Source organism: Symphodus melops (genome assembly GCF_947650265.1).
Source record: "Symphodus melops genome assembly, chromosome: 2".
In the NCBI taxonomy this organism is placed as follows: Eukaryota; Metazoa; Chordata; class Actinopteri; order Labriformes; family Labridae; genus Symphodus; species Symphodus melops.
In genome coordinates, this window is record NC_136692.1 from 975,275 (window position 1) to 988,494 (window position 13,220).

At 45.6% G+C, this 13,220-nt stretch overlaps 2 protein-coding genes across 3 annotated transcripts; one reads left to right on the forward strand and one right to left on the reverse strand.

The window, feature by feature from the left end:
- The first annotated feature begins 792 nt into the window (after window positions 1-792).
- On the forward strand, window positions 793-3,849 carry LOC306818465 (sialic acid-binding Ig-like lectin 14). Its single transcript, XM_079336063.1, has 4 exons — window positions 793-1,106; window positions 2,176-2,388; window positions 2,582-2,851; window positions 3,440-3,849. The coding sequence occupies exons 1-4, from the start codon at window positions 845-847 to the stop codon at window positions 3,451-3,453; spliced, it is 759 nt and encodes a 252-aa protein (XP_079192189.1). The 5' UTR covers window positions 793-844; the 3' UTR covers window positions 3,454-3,849.
- A 2,411-nt stretch (window positions 3,850-6,260) lies between these two features.
- Window positions 6,261-9,700, reverse strand: LOC306820073 (dynein regulatory complex subunit 4-like). Of its 2 annotated transcripts, none has more exons than XM_079337729.1 (9): window positions 9,561-9,700; window positions 9,376-9,444; window positions 8,511-8,708; window positions 7,949-8,155; window positions 7,811-7,865; window positions 7,535-7,722; window positions 6,809-6,952; window positions 6,522-6,608; window positions 6,261-6,443 (listed from the first exon to the last, which is right to left on the reverse strand). In XM_079337729.1, the coding sequence occupies exons 1-9, from the start codon at window positions 9,561-9,563 to the stop codon at window positions 6,270-6,272; spliced, it is 1,125 nt and encodes a 374-aa protein (XP_079193855.1). In that variant the 5' UTR covers window positions 9,564-9,700; the 3' UTR covers window positions 6,261-6,269. The 2 variants fall into 2 exon arrangements, with proteins under 2 accessions (XP_079193855.1, XP_079193854.1); XM_079337728.1 differs by having other exon boundaries at window positions 6,809-6,964.
- Between the last annotated feature and the right edge of the window lie 3,520 nt (window positions 9,701-13,220).

The window sequence follows — 13,220 nt, forward strand, 5'->3', positions numbered from 1 at the left end:
CTAAAAGTGAAGAAGTGCATCAATGTGTCTGTTCCAATCCAACACATGATGGACAAGTTGATCTGTAAGAGGGGCGCCATATCTTCTACCATCAAACCCTGCTACTTCCTGCTTTAAGAGGGAGATCTGATCCAATCAGCTGCCTCCACTCTGACCACACACACACACACACATAGTTTTATCATGGGATAATCTGAGTGAATGTCCTTCGTGTGGGTGATGTTATTCCTGCTAAAGTCAGCCTGATCAGCAGAGGGCGCTCTAAGCTTCACACTATTCTGAGTATCAGTAGCTGACGCAGGCAGAGCAGAAGTCAGTACGCGATGAGTTCCAGTGTGCACGGGATGGAGAGAGCTTCTGATCTGTACTGCTTTATATTTCTACAGATTTCTACAAAAATAAATGTGTTGCACCAAAGATGGGCGTAACACATACATAATACACAGACACACAAACACACACACACACACACACACAAACATACAATCAGACACACAAACACGCACACACTCAGTAGACCTTGAATTTCCCTCGGCATGAATTGTGCTCTCTCTGTACAACCTGCAGTTCCTCCAGTGTCCACTAGAAGTACAGGAAGTCACATACACACCCATTTAAAAAAGTCTTTATGTATTTATGAGTCTTTAAAGTGATTACAGTCTGATAGAATCATGATCAGATGATTTTTAGACGTTGAGATATGTTGAGGTTTTATTTGTTCTTATTAAAGTTCTGAATGTTGATGGTTGTTCCTGATGTGCTCTGTGTTGCAGCGGTTCAGGATGTCTGGGATGTGAGGTGCTCTTCTCATCACATCTGTGCCAATAAAGGATCGACTGTGAAGATGAGCTGCACCATGATACCCCCTGAGGGAATAAACCAGGAAGTTAACACACAGGAAATATTTTGGTCTGCTAACCGTCCTAAATATGATGTAGATGTTAAAGAAGACCCCCAGTATTCAGGCCGTGTGCAGAGTACCTGTGTGAGGAACAACTGTACTCTGACAATCACAGACGTGAGACGGACAGACGATGGTGATTACGTGTTTCATATAAACATGACCAGTTATTCAGAGATAGAGATGGTCGACCTGCAGGTCACAGGTAAGATTTCAGACTTTATTCTCTGAGCTCAGTTTCTAACAGATAGATAGATAGATAGATAGATAGATAGATAGATAGATAGATAGATAGATAGATAGATAGATAGATAGATAGATAGATAGATAGATAGATAGATAGATAGATAGATAGATACTTTATTGATCCCGAGGGAAATTCAAGGCATCCAGTAGCAGTATACAGACAGGCAGGACACAAGACATTAGTTACAATACACACCCACTGTCCCCCCTCCCCTCTGTATACAATAATCCCCCAAAAAAGATTTAGCAGCCCCTATGTGACTAAGAGTAAACATAATTACAGGTTAAGCCTGTGCAATTAGCATTAGCATTAGACTTAAACTTATATAGCATAATGTACATAACCTGTGCAGTTAGCATTAGCATTAGACTTAAACTTATATAGCATAATGTACATAACCTGTGAAGGAGAGAAAAACATGTGCTGATTAAAAGAGACCTGTAAACAGTTAAAGAGCCTTAGAAACAAAGTGCTGACCTTCTAGAAACTAGTCACATGTGCATGTACAGAGGTGTTTGAGGTAGTGCCAGAGGTGTGAGTACAGTCATTAAACAGTCAATGCAGCGATGCAGACTGGGCCATTAAAGTGCTCAGCAACATAAAGGAGCAGTGATTAGCATTAAGTGTCCAAAACAATAAGGTGAAACCAGGAGTGATTAGGGTGATTATCATTAAAGTACCCAACTATTGAGGAGCAGATTAGCATTAAGTGTCAAAGACAAGAGAGTGACACGTGACCTAGTTAGAGTGATCATGTCAACCCTTACAGATGTAGCATAACACAACAGTAGGATGAAACCAGACATGATTAGGGTGATTATCATTAAAGTGACCAGTGCTCAGTAAGGTGACTATCAACATGCATTAAAGTGTCCAACTGGGGGCTGACTCTGAGGTCAGCAGTGCAGATGAGGAGTGAGAAAAAAGTGAAAAATGAGTCCAGGGTTCACCGTGTGCTTCTAACATGCTGTATATACATGTATTTACTTCTGCATGTTTGTGTGCTGATATTTCTACTCATGTTCAGATCTCGAGGTGGAGGTGATGAGACGGGATAAGACGAGACTCACCTTTACGTGTCATTATGGATGTCTTTATGATACCTCCTTCATCTGGTTCAAGAATGGAGAGGAAATCAAAAATGAAACATCACGTCATTATTCATCAAATCAGATTCGTCATACAGACAGTTATTCCTGTGCTGTACCAGGACAAGAGAAGTTCCAGACTCCTCCAGTGTGTGAGTTTATTTACAATCTTCACTGATTCACACCATCACACACACACACACACACACACACACACACACACACACACACACACACACACACACACACACACACACACAGCCTTTAAAGGACCAAAGCTGGTCAATAGAACACGTCCACCATCATCTGATGTGAGTGTAAACGCTCTCTCTGATTCTCCTCCAGATGCTCCAAAGCTTCCCTCTGTGTCACTGAGTTCCCACGGTGAGATAAAGGAGGGCTCTTCAGTCAATCTGACCTGTAGCAGTGATGCTAACCCAGCAGCTCGTTACACCTGGTACAAGGTGGGCGGACCTCTAAACCCTCATCACACATCTTCAGGAGCAACGCTTGTCTTCAGCTCCATCCAGTCCTCTGACTTCGGGGAGTTTTACTGTGAAGCTGAGAACACGCTGGGGAGAACGACCTCCAAACACGTCTCTGTCAACCTCCCATGTGAGTAAAACACTCATTAAATAGAGTGATATAAAGATACTTCTACCTACCAACCAAGCAGCAACCTCCACTGTTGAAACATGAAGCTGAAGCAGAAATATAAACTCCTGCAGTTCCTGGAGTGTCCACTAGAGGCTGGCTGCAGCAGCACAGGAAGTCACATACACACCCATTCAAACAGCCTGTTTTTACAGCAGACATGAACATGTTTACAGCCTGCTTCAAAAAACCAAATAGGTGTGATTAGCTCATGTCTCCATCCACACACACTGTACGGGGGAATGTTTTGATGACTCATCAGTTTTGATTGGATGAAGGATCAGAGTTATTCACAACAAGGCGTGTAGCTGAGCTGATTGACAGGTGGGCGCCGTGTAACGGTTTGTCAGGAGGCTTAAAACCCGCCTCAGCTCTCAGCCTGTTAGCTTGACTCAGAGTTAGCAGCCTGTCGTTAGCTTGACTCAGAGTTAGCTTGACTCAGAGTTAGCTTGACTCAGAGTTAGCTTGACTCAGAGTTAGCCTGACTCAATAACTCAAAAACGTTCATTTTGCCTTCAACTAAAAAGGCGTTTTTGTTTCTTTTTTCAGACACAAAGGATTAGAGGAGAGGAGACAAGGAGGAGAGGAGATGAGGAGATGAGGAGGAGATAAGGAGATGAGGAGGAGAGAGAGCCCCCATGCTGATGTCTGAGGATGGTCAAAGGAGTCGTAACAGACAGACGTCACATCGCTCCAAAGCAACATGTGATTATTTGTAACTCAAGTGAAGAATTAATTTGTGCTTTAAATGGTGATGAGATCCAGAGAGACTGAATCAGCTGATTCTGCTGTTAATACCACCTTAAAAACTCCAATTCAGTCCGAGCTGTCTGAATGAATGTACACAGATTATTTTGAAGGTGGAGCTCTACTGCCATCTAGTGTTTGTAATCTTTGTGGACATGTAGGAGCTGTAATCCTCTATATATTTAGACCATGTGACCATCACATGACTTTAACTTGGTTTCTGCTCAGTACTTTCTTTTCTTGTCTTAAGACCCTGACACACCGAGGAGAACGCCGCCCGTCGCTGAGCGCTCACCGCCCGTCGTTTTGTGTGATGATGTAAGCCTGACAATGGATAGATTTTGGTGCACCATGTCCTGATACAAAGCACACACACACACACACACACACACACACACACACACACACACACACACACACACACACACACACACACACACACACTTATGACAGCGTGTGGTTTTGAGATGTTTTAGTTTGAACTTATGAAAGGTGAAGATGTTCATGAATGAGCTCGTGGTGACTTCTGGGTGAGCAGTGTCTCCATGTGAGACCTTTTAGTGTCTCTAGGTGTGAATGTGACCTCAGAGGTGGATACACACTGACATAAAGTACACACTTACACAAAGTACACACATTACACAAAGTACACACTTACACAAAGTACACACTTACACAAAGTACACACTGACACAAAGTACACACTGACACAAAGTACACACTTACACAAAGTACACACTTACACAAAGTACACACTGACACAAAGTACACACATTACACAAAGTACACACTTACACAAAGTACACACTTACACAAAGTACACACTTACACAAAGTACACACTGACACAAAGTACACACTGACACAAAGTACACACTTACACAAAGTACACACTTACACAAAGTACACACTGACACAAAGTACACACATTACACAAAGTACACACTTACACAAAGTACACACTTCCACAAAGTACACACTTCCACAAAGTACACACATTACACAAAGTACACACTTACACAAAGTACACACTGACACAAAGTACACACTTACACAAAGTACACACTGACACAAAGGACACACTGACACAAAGTACACACTTACACAAAGTACACACTGACACAAAGGACACACTTACACAAAGTACACACTGACACAAAGGACACACTTACACAAAGTACACACTTACACAAAGTACACACTTACACAAAGGACACACTTACACAAAGTACACACTTACACAAAGTACACACTGACACAAAGGACACACTTACACAAAGTACACACTTACACAAAGTACACACTTACACAAAGGACACACTTACACAAAGTACACACATACACAAAGTACACACTGACACAAAGTACACACTTACACAAAGTACACACTTACACAAAGGACACACTTACACAAAGGACACACTTACACAAAGTACACACTTACACAAAGTACACACTTACACAAAGTACACACTTACACAAAGTACACACTTACACAAAGGACACACTTACACAAAGTACACACTTACACAAAGGACACACTGACACAAAGTACACACTTACACAAAGTACACACTTACACAAAGTACACACTGACACAAAGTACACACTTACACAAAGTACACACTTACACAAAGTACACACTGACACAAAGTACACACTTACACAAAGTACACACTGACATAAAGTACACACTGACACAAAGTACACACTGTGTACTTTTATTATATATACTTTATTAATCCCACGAGGGGAAATTCGGTTTTCACTCTGCATTAATGGAGAGGTCTCAGAGTGAGGGGGTTGCCCACAGCGAGCGCTCCAGAGCAGTTTTTGGGGTTCGGTGCCTTGCTCAGGGGCACCTCGGCAGTGCTCAGGAGGTGGACTGGCACCTCTCCAGCTACCAGACCAGTTTCCGGGCTTGGTCTGTGCCGGGACTTGAGCCGGCGACCCTCCGGTTCCCAACCCAAGTCCCTACAGACTGAGCTACTGCCGCCCCGACTTAGTCTCTGAGACCAAAACTTTTTACACATTTTGTAATTTACTGATTTGTATCGGAGTTTTAAAAGACTTTTTTTTACAATTTTTGAATTTTCAATAAATGTCATAAAATCTTGTGAAATCATCCTGTTTTGATTGGGTTTCTTCACGACGCCCCGTGAGCCTCGGAGGTAAGCACTGACCCATCTTTGATAGATATAGTAACCCTAAAAAGGTCAAATATGGGACCTTTAATGTCCTATAAATATGAAGAGAAAACACCGTGCTACAAAGTACTTTACTCTACAAACTGAATGTTCATTGAACACACTCAGAGCGAATGTGTTCCAACAGTTTCTGTGATCACTCCTAATGACAACCACAAACGTTTGACTCTTGAATGAAATTTATATTTTCACTACAAGTTCAATGAAATAGAATTTTATTTAATTAATGGATTTATTGAAATAAAATGAAATTCATGAAATCAATTTAAAAAAAATCAATGATTTGAATTAATTTAACAATACCGATATAAAAAATGTAATTGTGTGACGCCGGCAGCAGCGTGATGAAGAAAATTTGGAGAGTTAAGATCACAACGTCTCTTTATTTAGTTCATGTGCAGCAGACGACCTGCAGGGAGGTGCAGCTCAGAGTTTGGAGGCGGAGATTATGGCGCCCAGCTGAGCCTCCCTCTCCTCCAGAGTGTCCGTCAGCGCCGCCAGCTTCCTCTCCAGCAACAGCTCCTTCAGCCCGCGCTGCTGCTGCACGTCCACAATGGCCGCCGTCTGCTTCCTCAGCAGCTCGTCGCGCTCCTGCACAACCTGCCGGAAAACAAAACGCTCCTTTACAGAGAGCTGGCAGGCGGCGTGAAGGGAAAAGTGGTGACGGCAGCGGGTTACCTTCTGGAAGGCCTGCAGCAGCAGCTCGTGCTCCACGCTCAGATCATCCAGCTCCTGTTGGATGACCTTCACTCGCGCTCTGGATTTCTGCCAAACCGGTAAAAAGCTTTGTGTGAAACAACTTTATTCTGTTTATTATTATTCTTATGACATCACAAAGGGCAGTAGCCCCTCCCCCAGGTGGGTGTTTGTTCTGCCTTCTTTAGCGTAAACAACAGGACATGGAGCGTGTTGTTGAAGCAGCCATCAAAGACTGAGGAGAGATTCAGAGCGTGCAGTGAACGTACCAACATCTGGCTCCGCTCCTTCTCCTGGTCTTCCAGCTGTTTCTGGAGCTGAGGGAGCTTCTGTTCGGCCTCCCGCAGACGGTCGTTCTCCCGCCTGGCTGCTGCCAGCTTCCTCTCCTCTCTCTGCAGCTCCTTCTTCAGCTCCTCCACTTCTTCCTGCAGGACCACACACACAGAGTTTCTCTTCCCTGCTCTGACTTCCTGTTATTTTCACTGACGCAGCACTCCGGCTCCAAGCTCTGTTACACAGCTCCTCAGATTATCAGGGGGCGTGGCCTCCGAGTCGATACAAAGTCGAGGCTTAAATCCACTTTTTGAAGTCTCATCTCATCTAAATCATTTTGTCTGTAGTTTGATTTTTATCCTCCAGTTACGTCCAAGTCAGTGCCCCGCCCCCTTTACGCAACACAAAGCTTTCTGCTGGTATTTAGGTCCGGCTCTTGTCTCGGAGCTCTCTGGTCCCGAGTGTGTCCTGGTCTCGGCTAGTGTGGTCTTCACTACAACACTACTGCAGCGTCCAATCAGAGTGATAGTCAGTGAAAAAGGGGGCGTGTCTGTAAGTGAAAAGCCTTATGTGCTATAAATCAGAGACTTGAGACAGGAGGAGCGCCCTGACCCGTCCTCTAAGTCCGCTGTTGTTGGATTCTAATAGATGAGAGTCTGTGGTGGATTGTGGGAGAGGAGAGCGTGTGGCGTGTGGCGTGTGGCGTGATGCGTTTGTGTCACCTTGTGTTTCAGCTGCAGGAGCTCTTTTTCGTGAGCCTCGGCGTGTCTCAGCGCTCGGTCCTGATCCTCCACCTGAGTGGCGACGCGTCTCCTCCATCGCTCCTCCACCTCCTGGATCGCCGCGCTCTTCTCTTTCTCGTGCTCGTCCAGCGCACGCTGCATTCGCTCCTGAAACTTCATCGCCATGTCTGTTTGGAGAAAAACACGGGGACGGTTTGACGGGAGAGGCCGGGGTTTTTGTTCCCAGCTCAGAAAACAGGATGTGTGCTGGTTCACCTGTGATCCTCCGCTGGTAGTCATTGGTCAGCTCCATCAGCTCCACCTGCTGCTTCTGTCCGGACACGGAGAGACGACACCTTCAGAAATACAACACGCCGCAGGAACCGAAGCGTGACAAACAAAACGCCGCCTCACCAGTTTGAGCTCCTTCATGCGGTTTTCGTCGTCTAACTGCTTCTTCCTGTCGCTGGCCCGCAGGCCGCTCAGCTCCCCCCGCAGACCCACCTCCGTCTGCGTGTTCTGGTTCTGGATCAGCGAGGCGGCCGTGACGGCGTCCACCTTCAGGCCTGACACGGTGCTGTGCTGTTCAGACAGGACGAGCTTCAGCTTCTGCTTGTACACCTGAAGGGGGCGGCGACCACATGCGGTGTTCAGGTGTGACGTTAACGACCGGGGGGGGGGGGGGGGCGTGCATCATAATCGCGGCTATCAGGCTCTGTCAAATTATTCATTTCCCTCCCGCTGAATTTCAACAATTAATCAGGAATAACTGCATGTTTGAAATTCCATTGTTAGTGCTTTTATTTTGAAAGGTTGTGCTTTCTTGCTTCACTTTGCTGTCTGATTCAAGCCTGCTTTTATTTTGAAATTAAGTAAGGATTCATTCATATGGAATGAACTGAAAACAGCAGCTTTTATATACAGTATGTGTGGGTCAACTCTCCACCTGCTCTAAAGGCGTGTCTGTGCAGCTCACATTGATCTCCACCCGGTGGCGCTCCTCCGCCTCCTCCCTCTCCCTCTGTCCGACCCTCAGCCCCGCCTCCGCCTCCTCCAGGCTCCTCTTGCAGATTTCCCAGAATGCCTGCATCTTGTCCCTCTCCAGCTGGAAGTAGCTCCTCTCCTCCCGCTCTCTGTCCAGCTCCTCCCGGAGGCGGACGATGTGCTCCTCCAGCTGCCGGGGGGGAGAGAGAGAGAGAGAGAGAGGAGAGAGAGAGAGAGAAAGTTCACATCTGCACGGGTTCAATAAAGACAAATAATCAAGTTCACAGCTGCATCTAACACACATGAGAGGTGCCCTCGAGCAAGGCACCAGACCCTCAACCGCTCTGATAGCGCTCCCTGTGTCACAGCCTCACTCTAATGTCTCTCCACTAATGTGTGTGTGTGTGTGTGTGTGTGTGTGTGTGTGTGTGTGTGTGTGTGTGTGTGTGTGTGTGTGTGTGTGTGTCAGGACATCATCAGTGTTCTTTGCTGAGCTTAGAAGGAGCTGAGCTCAGTTCTAACTTGTGTCTGTATTTGTATCATACATTGCTCGAGGTGTCTGCTTCCTTTAGGTGAACATTTTCAGCGTGCATGGTATTTGTGACTTCACCATCTTTAAAAGATGACACGTTCGGTAATCTGGGACAGCAGTTTCCAGAAACAGGCTGTTTAAATGTAAATAATACATGAAGCTGTGCTAAGTTTAGTGATGAGCTGCTGAGGCCGGAAGTCAGTCTGAAAGGATTCAAACAGCTGCAGAGAGAAAGAGGAAGTGCACGAGCTGCAGAGTCTATTTAAAATCTAACGAAGAAGAAGATGCTAACGTTAGCTTAGCATGCAGCAGCAGCAGCCCTGACCTGTTCTTTGGACATCTCTTCGTACTGTTTACCCTTCACAGTATTCTTCTTGTCTTTGGCTTTCGGCGGCTGCAAAATCAAACACACACACAGAGCAGCTAACAGTTAGCTGCACGAGCCAGCTGCCTGATGCTAAGCTAGCACATGCTAAACGGTAATTCTGGAACTTCTCGTGTTTTTCTCACCATCCTGCGGCCTCGTGGATCCTCGTGCTCACTTTAAAACCCCGTATTTAAATCAGCAGGAAGCACGAGCTGCAGCTTCAGGACTCGGCTAACTAAGCGTAAACAAGGGGCGTTGTCATGGCAACGTTGTTAGCGGAGTGTTTTTTTTTCTTCTTTGAATCAATCTTTATTGAAAAACGCTTCTTTACATTTTGATGTTGAACACATTTAAAAAGGGAGAATGAAACAAAACATTAAATGATTAATATACCAGTGTTTATTGATATTTTAATTACACTGAATTTTAACAAAAGGACAAGCAATAAATTAATAATAATTTAAGCTAGATTTGCCTGGTTCATGATTAAATGTGTGTATTTCGTGGTTACATTTGAAACAGTCATGTGAGTACTCACATGAAACACTTCCAGACACACTGGTTCGAATTTATTCCCTTTTTATTGTAGTTGTTGAGTGTAGTCATGAACCAAGCAGACCTGCAGCTCACACACAGCGTTACACACCACAGATTACTGATTCAGTTACAAAGTTATGACAGATCGCTCATCCATCCATTGTCTATATACACTTTGTAATTTGCACATTTGAATGAATTGATTTCTTTAGTTTTCCTGTCTGAGACAGATACAGAAACCTTGAACTTCAACCAATTGTTCAAACAAAAACCCGACTTCTAAAGTCGAGCGGCTCCATCGTCCCCTCACTCACACGAGAGAGAGACTGGATTTATGATTTATTTATGTGTAAAAGGTCGCTAGTTCTTTTTGTAAGTGCATTACAACAAATGCACTCTCCAAGGAAGATCTCAGGAAGTGCAGACAGCTCAAACAGCCTCCTAACAGCAGAGCTCTCACACTCAAACAGGCTCGGGCTCACTGTTGGTATTCTCATCTCCAAGGAGAACCAGTCCGACTAACAGAGAGCGGACGATTTCTGAAAATGTACTTTTATTTTTTTCCAGTCTTCATGTTTGAAGCAGAAACATGACGACAGCAGTTTGTGGACGTTTCTCATAAACTTTAAATCCTTGGTGGACGTGACGTGAAAAGAAGGCTTCAGGAGCAGCAGAGTCCAACCTACGTGGATGTGCAGTGACGGCTCACTCCTCGCACACGCGGTCTGGACTGTGTGCGAGGTAGTACACACACTCGTCACGTTCCAGCTTGTTCACCGTGCTGTACAGAGTGTTTGGTGTCTCACTGGGACAGGACGAGTAATAAGGACTCTCCACGTGGGACTCGCTCCTCCACTGCGCCCCCAAACCTCCGATCTGCTCATAAATCACCTCCGGCGTTTTGTCCACGTTTGAGTTCCTCTCTGCTTTCGGCCTCGAGCAGAATCTCAGCGTGAAGACGGCGGCGAGCGCCAACGCAGCGCCGACCAGGACACCGACGGGTACTTTCCACAGGTCAGAAGACGCCGGGTTCTCTGATCCAGCTTCGTCTATAGAACCGCCCCCTTTCTGTCCTGGTTCAAGGTCCAAATCAAGTCCAGCGTTTCTTGGCACCATGTTTGGATCAGTCGTGATCTGGAGGTAAACTTGACCGTCGTTGCAGAAATACATCCTGGCATCTGAGGCTTCGACGTTTTTGATGACCAGCGAGTTGTCTGCCAGCGATCCGTACTTCTCCTTGTTGCTTATGATCTCTCGGCCGCTGCGGATGGCGACGAGAGTCTTCTTCTCTCGGCCGCCTGTGAGGTGTTTCCACGTGACATCGCCGCTCTTCACGGGACAGGGCAGAGCGACCGTAGATTTCTGCAACGCAAAGACTTCTGGGAAATCTGTGGAAACCAAAAAACAAGTCAAACATCTGCGTCTAAGAGAAGTGTGTGAGCAGCTTCAGTTAAATCCCCGACACACGGCGTCCTTTACACATCTGAGGAAGAACGTTCAGCATCTTAACTCGACTTTTACTGATTTGAACATTTTCACTTTTTCTGCTAAATCTTTGAGAAAAGAATAAAATGCATTTATTGTCATTAAACAGCTAAATTAAGTGCACACAGCTAAAAGAAAACAGAAGAATATAATGAAGGTAAGATAAAGTTATTTACAGGTAGAAACAGTAAATTATAGATAAATATAAAATAAACATTTGCACAGTATGACATGTAAACTCTTTGAGGTTTGATCATGTCTGAATGTATTTTACTTTGAAAGGTCCTTCCTGCAGGACACCTGTGGAACTGGACAGACTGAGAGACAGTTCTTACCCGCGCAGCAGCAACATCCAGCGAGGACGCAGAGGAGGAAGAGCGGCTCCATGTCTGCAGCGTGTCGAAGCACGGACGCTTTTCTTCTGACCGAAGGAGGAAGTCAGGACGACTGAGGGCGTGCTCGCTAACGGAAACTAATGTGTGTGAAACGGAGATGATGACAAATAGTCCTTTTGTCTTCACTCTGTAAAGTCCTTGTTTCAATGCTAGGTCTGCTAGCGTTAGCCACCTCAGAGGAAGTGAGAGTCTTCACTTCACTTTTATTTTTGTGCTGTGTTGAAGCTTCTCTTCAACAATGCAGCAGCCAGTATGTCCTCCTTCTAACTTTAGATTCTGCTCCTGAATGCTCTGGATCTGATTGGACCAGAGAAGGTAGGCGGGGCTTTGAAGGCCGTTTTGGACGCCCCTGGGTTTGCCAGATATGAGAGCAGTTATCAGGTCAACAGGTGTTGCAGTGATGGAATAAAGTGATTAATATCCTGCAGTAGTTGATGATGAAATCGACCTGCAGCGTTTATTCATTCAGCAGAATTCTTAAAACGGAAGCGACATCAGAAATGTTGTAAATGCAGGAAGTAGAATGGTGTCGCGTGGTCCAATCACAGGACGGTCGGTTGCATCACATCAAACCAGTTCAGTTTAACAAGTCCGCCCACGAGCTGACGAGAAGCCTCCGACCATGAAGAGGACGGTGTGTTCAGATTTAAACAGAAAAACAAATGATGGACGGAGAAAGTTTCACATTGTTCCACTTTATTTCACAGTTTAACCCTTCGCCTCCCTGGAACTGTAGCACAAGCTAGCTTAAATAAAACACAGTATGTACACTCTGAGGCTTGTCTGCTGCTTTTCAGGATCGGATGTTTTTTTTTTTACGACTTCTTCGTGTCGGTCGTCTGTGTGATCTTCGATAAGTCTCCGAACGACGCCGTGGCCGAGCCGCGCTTCGCCGGTTTGCTCTGAAAGAAGGAAAAGGAACATTCTCTGTCACACCAGACGCCACATGACGCTTCACCATCCAATCACAGACGAGGCAGCTGAGAGTCTGTATTTCCTGATCAGACGCGGAGCGAGGACCTCAAAGCGCTCGGAGCGAACGCACAGAGAAGGCGGAGACGCTCTGTCCTCATTGGAAGGTGAAGACGGAAGCCTCTCAGGGACAAAAACAAACTGCTGCAGGCCCACACAATCTATGGAGCAAACCTTTTAAGGGTCTCATGTTTTAAACTTCCAGAAGGAACGCCACGCTCACCTGTGATGCGTGAGGCTTCCAGCCAATCATGTAGAGGATCTCAAAGGTGGCGGGGATGGAGCCGTCCTCGTCCCCGTACATCTCTGAGTTACAGAAAACAAACAGACGGGACAGACAGAGAATTATTAACCGCCATTTTTTATTTTTGTGGCGCCCGTGAGGGGACGTGGATAAGCGGCGCCGTTCTTGAG